Source organism: Anopheles nili, chromosome 3 (assembly GCF_943737925.1).
Source record: "Anopheles nili chromosome 3, idAnoNiliSN_F5_01, whole genome shotgun sequence".
NCBI lineage: Eukaryota > Metazoa > Arthropoda > Insecta > Diptera > Culicidae > Anopheles > Anopheles nili.
The window spans coordinates 23162616-23174948 of record NC_071292.1 but is presented as its reverse complement, the minus strand read 5'-3'; the positions used below and the strand labels follow the sequence as shown (position 1 = coordinate 23174948).

Below are 12333 nucleotides of genomic sequence, written 5' to 3'. Positions count from 1 at the left end.
CGATTCGCGATCGCTTTTTTCCCCGGTTTTCGTTTGGTGCTGAAGAGGAAAAATAAAGGGAAAACCAAAAGCCATCCCCCAAAAAAACAGTGGACCCACACGTGCGTGAGATGGTGCGATGCAAACGCTAACTGGCCGCACCTTGAGAGGGCCAAGTCCTTGGGGCCGGTGGTGTGTAAAGTGTTCGTTGCGATCGACCTACGGTACGGGTCGATCGGCGATGCGCGCGGCCAGAACACCCAAGAACAAACAGCAACAGCAGCAGCACCAGCAGCAGCAGCAGTGCCAGAAACAGTGCCCCCGAGGTCGGCACCAGTGGTGGCCGACGAGCAGGGCTTAGGGCCGATAGGCGATAAGTGATAGCCGTGGCCACACACGGGCACCGGATGGCGCGAGATGCACGCGAACGCGTGACGTGAGAAAAACGGCGAGTGAATGAAGTTCATGTGATAGTTGCAAGCGCACAGTGAAGTTATACGAAAAATATATATATATTCCCTTTCGGAAACGAAATATACGAGCAGCAGTAGCAGCAGAAGCAGCAGCAGTAGCAAATAGCAAGATAGCGCAGTCAACTCGGCGGTTATGATTTTCGGGTTTTTTTGCGACTGAGCGATTGCTAAAAGCGTCACGCGAATATACATAAATATATCGATATACATCCTTCCGGTCAGGTTCGCTTGACGCGACGACCCCCGCAAAACGTATACGGCAAATTTTTTGTTCTGTTTCGCGTTTTGTTTTTTCGTTGTTGTTGTTGCGGTTTATTGTTTTGTTCCGTTTCGGTTTTAATATTTTTTCGCTCGCGGTCTCCACGCACAGTGAACGACTCCCGCTGGCCAGTGAAATCGGTGCGTAAAGTTGTGCAATCGTGAGCCGGCGTGTCCGCGAGTAGAGGCCATCTGGCATAGCGAGGCGTAGAGGCTTCCGGCTAGCCCGAAAACAGCACTGAAACAGTCGTTAGAAAGCTGCAGCAGAAGCGGAAGAAAAAAAACGAAACAAGAAAAAAAATAGCAAGAGAAACAAACGCCACCACGGCAAGTGACCGCGTGACTGAGAACACAGTGCACGTTTTCCGTTGACACGTTTCCACCTGCCAGAAGCAGCCGTCCTGTTTCTGGTCGCGACGAGTTTTGAGTAAAGTTTCAAAAATTGATAACCAAAATCTTCCATCGATGATGCTCCACGAGGCAGTGATGTTGGAAATCTACCGACAGGCCCTTCACGCTAGGTAATTTGTGTGAATTATGCAAACCAGACAAGAGCATAAACCAAAAAAAATCGTTTCCCATTTTTCCCCCATCGGTGTTGAGGGCAGCGCAGATTAGTCGAAGAGTAGTGTCGCAAGTGAATGTTCGTTCTTTAGGGAGGTTTTTTTTAAAGATCATCTGTCAAAAAAAAAATGACCATGACATGAGGCTTTTGACAGCGATTGGCTTCCTTCGATTGCATGGCCTGCTTCGATTGATTCGATTCATTGTAGCACTTTCTTGAAAAAAAAAACAGGTTAAAGGGCCCTTTTCTTTCGCACAGATGACGGATCGCATTCCCGTGGCCTGAAAGTACCGAAAGTGCGCCCGACCCGCGAGTTATTTATCGGTTTAACGCTCGCTTTTAATTGCCTCGTTAAAGACTCGGTTGTTCCCCTGCGGCCTGCTACTATGTTATGAGCCGCATACATGAGCCAATTTTGGCGGTCAATGGTGCGTGGCTAGGAATAGCAAGAGAGAGAGAGAGATAGAGCAAGAGTGTGCGTATGAGTGAGGGAGAGGGAAAGCGCGTGCACTAGAGGGAGCCAGCAAGTGGGCTTTTCCGCGTGTTTTCCTTTTGCCGGGTTCGCCGGGTGTTTTCCGCGTGCACACGACCGAGCCAATGTGCGAACACGCGCTTTTTCCGGCAATTTCGGGCGCACCCGGCGAGTTCTCGGTCGTCGGTCTGTTTTTTTGGGGTGGCTGTGCACGCCGGTATGATGGGGATGGAATCGGCCTCCAACCACCCCCTTCGGACTTTATGCGGCTGTGTAGGTGCGTTCGTTTCGAGCGTTTAGGGATTGCGTTTTTCGGGAGGGTGGGTTGCGTTTACTTGCGTACTAGCGCATGTACGCAGACGGTGGCAGGATGTGCTTTTCCTAACAGACGAACACATACAGCCATGGAAAAAGGAAAAGAAACCTCTCTCGATTCACACGCACACACCGACGAATGGGACGAAGAATTTACGAGTTGCGTTCTTCGGTGCAGTCGTAAAATTTAATGTACTCCGAAGGGTTTTCCGTTTTTTTTTTTCCTCCTTCAAAGAAGCTGCGTGGCATTTCATGCGACCACCGGCTATCTACCTGCAGTTGTACAAGCACCTTTCAAAAATGCACACCAGACCTGATCTGATACGCGATCGGTCAACCGGACACGGCGTCAACTGGTAGGGACTCGAGGGACGAGTGAGTTGAGAAATAAAAAAAAGGGTATAAAAAAGCACCGTATTCCGGTGGCTTGGTCCCATTATTTATCGCACCCGAGGTGCCCCCGGAATGGCAGCCGGTTTAGAGCGGAACCCGCAGCCCGTTCGGTGGGTCCCAATTAACCACCGAGTCGTCTTCATCCCCCTAAAACCAAGCCGTCCGCCGGAAACTCGATAAACGATTACAGCGGTGCGTGTGACAAATGTCAATTATGAGAGGCAATAATTCATTTTAATAACATCCACCGAGGCGCTTCATTCCCGTTCATTTTTACTTTTTCCTGTGCTCATATGTGTTAATAGTATTACTTTTCCGTTGTGGGTTTTTTCCGTTGTTTTGTTCGTCTACTGACGGAGCCATTTCCGTCAGCTGGATGTCACATATTTGCTTTACCATGGTGTGTCGTGTGTTCCGCTTCCTGGGGGGCTTTGTTCGCACGTCCCACGTGTGCAATCGATCGGTGTAATCGGCGATATGATGCAGCCGGAAATGAAGCAAAAAGCCACCCTCTTGACACACACGACTGCTCCCCACTCAGATGAAATAATTCTTGAAACATTCTTTCTTTCGGGGCTGATGGACCTTTCCTCGGGGGTGATGTAAATCATGCTCGGGAATTTGGGTTTCTTTTTCTCCTTCCGTTTCAAAACCCCCACGCCGAAAGGGAACCACGTGTTTACAAACTCATCCCCCCCGCTTACGCCACATGTGCACATTTCCAATTGGCCGTGGACGTGGAAAAACCGGAACGACACCGCGGTCCGGTGGCACTCTAAATTTAAACCGGAGAAAATTAGTTTCTTTGTCACCGTCGCACGGCCAGTGCCAACACGGTAGCGGTCACATTTGTCATTCCGCATTTTCCCGCACCACCCATGTGGTGGTGGGGTGGTGGGCGTAAGTAACAAGGTGGAATTTTCATCCTCCCCTCTATCCAGCTGCGGGTTTGGTTTCGGTCGGGAAGCCGGGGGGGCTGTTTTTTTGTTTATTTTCGTGCTTCTTTCCCGGCGCTAATTCCACTCCCGGTGTGGCAAGTGAATTCCTTTTCCCTCCGGAGATCTTCATTGATCTTTCCACGGAGAAGATCACCCATTTGTGACGGCCATCGGTGAAGGAAAGCACTTCACGCAGCTTTTTTATTGTTTCACTATCGATCACGCATGGAAAGACCTCGCACTTGCGTGCGACCAATCGAAGACCTCCCGCGGCGGTTCGATGAAACTTCAACCGATGAACCGATTTTCCTATGCATCCCTTCGTGGCCTGCGCCACAACGATCACGGGGCTGCATTTAAGCTAATCCCTTTTTAACTGACAAAACGTAATTTATAGCGCACCTTTCATCTCCCTTGCGGCCCTTTTTCGGGACGGCTCGGGAAGCGTCGTGGTCGTGGGCGACGCAGTTGAGTCACTCCCAGTCAGTTGACGAGAAAGGAAAGCAATCTCGCCGTCTAATGGTGAGCGGTTGAAAGAAAGGTCCCGTGGAAGAAAAAAAAAAGCAGAGCCACGCTAGAACGCAGATCCCCACGCACGACGAGTGCGCGTTTTCCTCGAGGGTGCGTATTGCGCGGCGCTGCTCATAAATCGTTATTTATGTGCGTGCGTGTGTGCATGCTTTCTCCCGTAATGTGCGTCGTGAGGCTGCGGTTGCCATGGCGGCCCTTTAGCAAAGCCCTTTCGAGCGCATCATCCCCGATGACAGCTGGGAATGATGGTGATTCGCTTGCTACGTTGAAAGCGACAGCCCAAAACAACCACCACCACCGTGTGTGTGTGTTCGTGTGCATGGTGATACACACGTACGTGCACAGTCAATCGGTCAGTTTCTTTCCTCGCGATTCGTGCGTGCACTTTTCGATGCACCCACAATGCAATGCGCTCGCGAACGAACGAACGAACGAAAAGGCAGAACGAAAGGCTGAAAAAGGAGATCACCAAAGCAAACGGGGCAGGCGTGGTTTTGCCGTGGTTTTCGCCTTCTTTGCCCATTCTTGTTTTTCTCGCTCGCGCGCTCGCTCTCTCTCTCTTTCTCTCTCTCTCTCTCTTTCGCTCGCCGTCAAAACAGGCACCCGTCATGGCGGACACTGCGATTGGCGTTTTTCGCCTGCTCCTTTTTTGTTTGTTCTCTCTGTTTTTGCTTTGCTTGACACCGGCCACGGTTTCTGCTTCGATTCTTTACCCTCTTGAGCCGCCCGAGAGGGTTGTTAATCATGCACAACGGTCATGACGATAATGACGACCCGTTGGTGTGTTTGTGTGTGTGGCGTTGTATGTGCGCCGGAGGTCCAATCCCGCAGTCAACCGCGCGTTGGTGGTGGCGCACAACCACACACACGACCGTGCGCGCGGAACCGTGGAACCACAAATCCGTGATTAACGACGTCAATCGTGGGGGTATTTTGGACGAAATTGGCCTCTGGTCGCGATGGTCACTGAACGGGACAACAAAGTTAAGCTATTTCTTCACCACCAAGAAAAAAAAAGCAAGACGTCGGCAATCGTCTGGAACCCGTGCCGTGTTCGGTGATGATTCCAGTTCCAGGACACGAGCTGCAGCTCTCTCACAAACGTAGCGTCGGTTTCATTTCATCACCGAAACGCATTTTCATCCCGATTTTCCCAATCGGTGGGGGGTTTCAAACGCTCGTACGCCATTAAAATGTATGCACCGGCAGTAGGAAAAGCCACCATCAATCGTCAGCAAGCGCCGGTTGGGTGGGCCCGGGGTTTTGCGATAAATGCAATTTATGACTAGATGATTTGCCGCCGTCCGTTTGCGCTATCGTGCATCGGTGCATTAATGAACCCGATGCAACCCTCACCTTGGTGTGGGTGAGCTTTACAATCCACCCGCGTTTCGGTAGCTGCCCTAAACCCCTCGCAGCGCTTTTTATGTGTTAGTTAATAGCAATAAGAGCAATAATGATGATGATAAACTCGTAATAAAACAATAACTGTAAATCAAGTCGAATTGACAATGACAGAATTATCCAATAATATCTAACTGAGCACATAACTATAAATCAATTTTCCGTTCCACCGTGTTTGCGCCACCTCGACTCGGTGACTCGTTTCCACCGTTGGGTCCCGTTCTCTGTATACCTGTGTGTGTGTGTATGTGTGTTTATTTTTCACTCCGCTCCCTGCCAGGGCGAGTGCATCTGCCGCACAACCATCCATCCATCCAACCATCTATCCATCCATCCATCCATCCATCCATCCACAGCACCGCAGGGAGGCGAATCCATCCACCAGCAGCAGTTGGTTCGTTCGATTCTGTTCCATTGCTTTTCTTTCTGTTTTTCTTGCCCCTTTTTGGTCGGTCTCCATTCCGTACACCAACGCGCCGAGGGGTGGATGGCGTTTTTCTATTCCATTCTGCAGGAACCCCGTTCGAAACCGTGGTCTCGGTCGCGGTCGAATGCACGCACATGGTTCTCCGGGGTTCGTTCTTTTTTTTTTTTTTTGGTTTTTACTGGTGCTCTTTTCCTTCACCCGTGGAAAAACCCACGGTCGGGAGTGCGCGTGTGTACAAACGGCGAACGCGGAGAAAGCTACGCCCGCAAAACAGAAGCCCAACGAATGAATTCGGCGTACAAAAAGGGAGGGAGTGTGATAGAAAGAGAGAGCGAACGAAAGAACGAGCCAGGGGCCTCGATGGCTACATAAATAATATTTGCATTTAGGGCAATCATAATCTACTCGCTTTGTGGAACTGCCGAGGCTGCGGTCCGGGTGGAAAGCTGCTGCTCGGAACGTAAGCAAGTCGTACGTGGTGTAGTGCGCCATCAGGATGATGGATTGGCTCCCTGTTTTGGAGGGGTTTTCGATATGCTTTTTTTTCCCCACGCATTCGATCGGGCTTTGTTTTTTCCCACATGGTTTTTTTTTTCTTCACCCGGCGACAATGGAATGTTTCCTCGTTCGACCGCATGGTGGCAGCACCAGCACCAGTTGAAGGAGCCAATGCTCTAGAGCTCCTACAATCGTAGCAAACTCGTCAGAAGAGGCGACGTTTCCTTGGCAACGACTCCCGGAAAGCATCACAAGAACCGCTCGCTCATCCACACACACACACGCACACACACACATGCCTGTTTCGTCAACGCGGCCATATTTAGATCGCGCGCGCAGATCGTTCTTCATCTCGCGCGCACGTTGGAGAGGCTTTGCTTCACCCTTATCCCTCCGGCACACCGGCAGCCACTCCGGATCAGGCGGCTGTCATCGTAAATCAAATACAAAAGCCGAAAATTGTTCCATTTACCCTATCATTTTCGAACAGGGAAGGTCCGCTGCGTGGCCGCCAACGCATGCGTTGTCGCGCATCAGTGGCAATTGCTGTGCGCAGGAAGAAACTGCGCGCCTCGTGGCGTGCGCTATCTTAATCCCAATTGGCCGCACCGTGGTGGGTGTGGGTGGCCGGAGGGGGGGGGGGGGAGGGGTAGGTTTTGAGGAGGTGCGCCCCCGCGCCCGGAACTGGGCCGAAATTTGAATGGTCCATAAATTAGCTCGGGCTGGGCGCATTGACGGTGGTGGCATTGGGGGATTTTCTGCGCTTCTCTCATTTTTGGTTCATTTTTTTTTTCTTTTTGTTCGCCTCTTTCGAGCATCATCATCCCCCAGGAACTGGGAAGGGGCCACTCGATCGTGCCCGCTCGCTGCGAAAACCGTAAACAGTTTAAGCTCGTTTAATCCATTATTTGTAGCGGCCGGCGCATCATTGGGTCGTTAGATGGTTGGGATGGTTTCGAAGCATGATTAATTCGCACCACGTTTTCCAATCAATCAAACTTTGGGCTGGAGGCGACCAGATGCCGGTGTGCGTTGGGAAAGCAGCCTTTGTCGTGTTGGGACATGACGGATGTTCGATCATGCGTTCTATTGCTTCCATTTCCAGGGGTATAAACACAAGGAAGCGCTTCCCAATTGAGGTCTTTTCATTTTTATCCAGGAAGCTCCATCTGAAAGACATTGAAGTGAGAAGTATTATTGATATACTGCCATTGTTTTGGATGTTGGAAGTTAGAATTCAGATTATTATCTATTAAATCTTACTTTTAGTGCTTTATGTGTTCCTAGAATCATTTATTATTTTACATGTAATGGAGGTTCCTTCATTATGATTGATATCAGTGAAAAGTTTATCCTTGTAAAAGGCTGGCTTGAATAAGAATCAACTGATCGTAAAGAAAGTCTGCGTTAATGTTTTCTCAATAAAATTTAATTTTTAGTTTAACCTGGAGTTCCTAGCCTTTATTTAAGGCAGAAATTATACATAAAGTTGGAATTCTCTCTGTCGCTTGTTGAGTTGAAGCTTTTCCAATTAAAATCACACCATCTGGAAGGGATTTTCCAACTCAGGTGATCGTGCAAGCGTTCCTTGAAAGAATATCGAAGGTCTGCCAGATCCTACACCTTTACTAGACCAAAGAAATTTGTGAAATTGAGTCCCCATTTTCACTAGGATCAAACCTCCCAACTCCCTTTCACCCCCTAATAATCTCTCTCTCTCTCTCTTCCACAGTGAAATGGCCAGCCCTAGATGCCAATCGAGGGAATCGTCGTCGGGCGGAGGGCGCTGTCCATCGGACGAGTCCATCCGCTCGGAGGGAGACCGGGAGGAGCAGGGGGCGGGCAGCGCCCTAAGCCCGGTCTCGATCACCCTCCCACCGACGTTGCCACCGGCCGCTGCAGCCGCCCTCCTGCCTCAGCATTCGGCCGCCATGGCGGCGTACCTGAACGTAGCAGCCGTTGCAGCGCAACAGAACCGGCTACTACTGGGGTCGCCCCTGGCCGCCGGTCTCGCCTCCGTCCGGAACGGTTCCCCACCCGGTCTACCGCTCCGGTCGCCCACCGACGAAAGCGATGACGCCACCGGTGGGGTGCTCGATTTCAGCAAGAAACGCAGCGACGAGGACGACGACGACGAGGACGAGGATGATGAGGACGCACGGGGTGGCCACCGTGATGACGGTGGTGGTGGTGGTGGTGGTGGCACTGGGGACGACGGAGACGGTGGCAGTGAGTGTGGGGATGCCGTCAACCTCAGCCAGAAAGGATCAGTCGGAGGGCTGGGTGATAATAGCAGCCCACTCGATCTATCCGTCGGAGCCCACCGGAAGCGAACGGGGCATGAGGAAGCGGCTTCACCGCCACCCCGTAAAACCACCCGCTCGCTCGATTACAAACCAGCCATCGTAACGCCCTGGAGCACTCCCGTAACGCCTCAGCTGCCCTATCTAGCTGCGGTCGCGCAAGGACTCTCACCCAAGGGCACACATCAGATGCACCAACAACACCAGCAGCAACATCAGCAACACCAGCAGCAACAGCAAGGACTCGGAGATACCGGTTGGAATGGGAAGCAAAAGACAGCGGGCATCGCAAACGACGCAACTAAAGCGCTCGAAAAGATGTCCGAGTTGAGCCGGCTCGGGGGTGAAGACATTTACCGACCACCCGGCGGTGGTGGTGGAGGTGCCGGTGGTGGTGGATCGGGAGGACGACACAGTGCCTGGCAATCGCACTGGCTGAACAAGGGTGCCGATTCGGCAAAGGACGTGCTAAAGTGCGTCTGGTGCAAGCAAAGCTTCCCATCGCTAGCCGCCATGACGACGCACATGAAGGAGACGAAACACTGCGGCGTTAGTGTTCCTCCCGGTGGTGGTGGTGGAGGTGGTGGTGGAGGTGGTCCAGGAGGTCCTGGGCAGCAACCGATGCCACCACAATCCGGTGGCCCCGGACAGGGACCCGGATCGGGCGGCAATTCTGGCAACCAATCGAAACCCACACCGAGCGAGCTGAACATGCTGATCAAGGAGACGATGCCGTTGCCACGGAAACTCGTGCGCGGGCAAGACGTGTGGCTTGGGAAGGGTGCGGAACAAACGCGCCAGATCCTGAAGTGCATGTGGTGTGGCCAAAGCTTCCGCACACTCGCTGAGATGACGGCACACATGCAGCAAACGCAGCATTACACCAACATCATCTCGCAGGAGCAGATCATCTCGTGGAAATCATCCGACTCGGACAAGGGCACTGGTGGCGGTGGCACGGGTGGTGGCACTGGTGGTGGTGGAGCTTCCGGTGGTTCAGCCGGACCTTCCGGTCCACCGGGGCAACCCGGCGCTGGAGGTCCTGGTGGTGCAAACGCTCCAACATCGGCGTCGGCAGCGGCCGCAGCACAAACGAACAGTCACGTGAGCGCGGTACTGACGTGCAAGGTGTGCGATCAAGCGTTCTCCTCGCTCAAGGAGCTCAGCAACCACATGGTGAAGAACGCCCACTACAAGGAGCATATCATGCGCTCGATCACGGAAAGTGGCAGCCGGCGGAGACAGACGCGGGAAAAACGCAAAAAGTCGCTCCCGGTGCGCAAGCTGCTCGAGATGGAGCGCGCCCAGCACGATCCGTTCGGGGGGAAAAACGGTGCCACAGATGGTGTGGGTGCTGCTGCTGCAGCGGTCCTTAACGCGGCCAACAAACCGCTGCGAGATTTGGGCGCTGGACGGATTAGTTGCGAGAAGTGTGGCGAAAAGATCGAAACGACACTGTTCGTCGATCACATCCGGCAGTGCATCGGTGGGACGGCACTTTTGGCGGCTCAACAGCAACGCGATAAGCTGAAGAGTGCTCTCCTGGCGAACGCTATCCTCCCGCCCGATTCACTCTCACCCGGTGCATCGACGGGCCGGAAAAGCGCCTGTCAGGACGATCCGTCGGGTTCGCCGCTTTCCGCACAAAAATCCCCACTCACAGCGGATCTGCTCTCACCGGTGGCACTGCTCGCGAAAAAGGACACCGTGGGTGGTGCGAATGCGGGCGATAAAAGCTCCTCACCATCGGTGTTGAACGCGATCGAGCAGCTGATCGAGAAAAGCTTCGATACACGATCGCGCCACGGTGGCGGTGGATCGAACTACGGTGGTGGAGGTTCCGGAGGTGGTGGTGCCGGCGCCGGTGGTGGTGGTGGTGGCCAAAGCTCCACCCCACTTGGATCGAGCATCCTGAAGCGGCTCGGTATCGACGAGAGCGTAGATTACACGAAACCGCTGGTTGATCCGCAAACGATGAGCCTCTTGCGATCGTACCATCACCATCAGCAGCAGCAACAGCAACAGCACCAACAGCAGTACGGTTCGCAACACCAGCAGCAGTACGGTCGGCGTGAGCGCAGTGGCAGCGAATCAAGCTCCATCTCCGAGCGTGGTAGTTCGCGGTTGGATTCACTCACACCCGACAAAAAGTTCGACACACCGAGCCACTCGACACCACGCGGCACACCCGACAAGCCCTTTGGCGAGCAGATCGGTGAAGGGCACGCCAGCGGTCACGAGCTAACCGATCTTCCACCGATCAAGCGCGAACTGCACAGTGACGACGAAGAGCCCGCAAGGACCCCGGTGGTGGCTCCAGGAAGGATTCGCATCAAGAAAGAGCTCGTGCAGGACCCGATGGACCACGATGGGCGTGATTCGCCCGATCAGGAGATGCGACCACCGAGCAAAGACGATCGTGAGGATGGTGGACGACGGGCGAGTGTGGCATCGAGTCCGGCACCGAGTCCGCGTCTTTCCACGGCCAGTGTACCGCTCAGCCCGGCCGCAAGCCCCCTGTCCGATCACCATTCCATCGCGTCCCGTTCGACACCGGGTGCGGCCGATTTGCCCAAGAAACCGTCGTCCTCCACCGGTAGCAGCAGCCTCGGTGCCCTTTCGTCCATGTTCGACAGCCTCACGGGGGCGGGTTCGGGTGCGGGAGGCTCCGAAGGACCTGGTGGGGCCACTTCCGGTACGCCCGGTGGCAAAAAGTCCAGCGCTCATCCACTCGCGGCACTACAGAAGCTTTGTGATAAGACCGAAACACCCTCGCCGGGTGGTGCTAACGGTGGTGGTGCTGGTGGAGGTCGATCGGGAGGATCGAGCAGTGCGGCTCTTCTAGCAACCACAGCAGCTGGATCGGGTGGTTCTCGAACCGCACCCGGGGCGATCCTCGCCTTTAGTTGGGCCTGCAACGAAGCCGTCCTCTCCGAGGACGTCGCTGGTGGTGCGATCAAGTGCGCCTACTGTGATACCACGTTTGGTTCGAAGGGTGCCTATCGGCATCACCTTTCCAAGGCACACTTTGTTAGCGATGACGTCATCCCGGACCCGAAAGTCCCCGCCAGTGGTGCTCAATCGCTGAAAACGCGCGCCTCACCGGCACCACATTCGCCCAAATCGACGGGTTCGACGGCACCGCTCGCGTTGGTTACGACATCATCCGCATCGTCCTCATCGTCCTCATCGTCGGGTGGTGGTGGTGGTGGTGGCCGGGATAGTGTGGAACGACGGGAGGCAGGCAATGGGCCGTCAACGAAGAGCCCACCACCGGCGCAATCGCCCGCCTTCGACGAAAGCCCCCATTCGAAGTTCCTCAAGTACACCGAGCTGGCCAAGCAGCTGTCGTCGAAGTACGTCTGACATCCTTAAGAACTGGTGGAGCTGGATTCGCCACACAACAACAACAACAACAAGAACAATCGCCCCCGCATCAATCTCGCAGCACAGGGCGCACGCACATATCCTCCCTGGCCGGAACGGAGCGCACTTTAAATAGTCAACGTAACTGCAAACACTCAAACACAAAACGGTGTTATACGAACGCGTGTGGTGATATGAAAGGTGAGAAGATGCACTCGAGGACGCAGATTCAATTCAAATACCCCCCGTTTGGAAAACTTTGGTATACGTAATTTTACACACACACACACACACACACACACGCATACACACGAACACACTTACACCAGCGTGAGGCGGAAATTAGAGCAGAGAAAATTTACACTTTGGCCCACAAACCCAGCTCGCCAGACGAGGAAAACCATTTCATTA

At 53.6% G+C, this 12333-nt stretch overlaps 1 protein-coding gene across 1 annotated transcript; it reads left to right on the top strand.

Annotated features, from left to right (window-relative positions):
- Positions 1-755: 755 nt before the first annotated feature.
- LOC128722855 (protein tiptop) lies at positions 756-11922 on the top strand. The gene is made up of 2 exons (XM_053816538.1): positions 756-1231; positions 7986-11922. The coding sequence occupies exons 1-2, from the start codon at positions 1176-1178 to the stop codon at positions 11920-11922; spliced, it is 3993 nt and encodes a 1330-aa protein (XP_053672513.1). The 5' UTR covers positions 756-1175.
- The last annotated feature ends 411 nt before the right edge of the window (positions 11923-12333 follow it).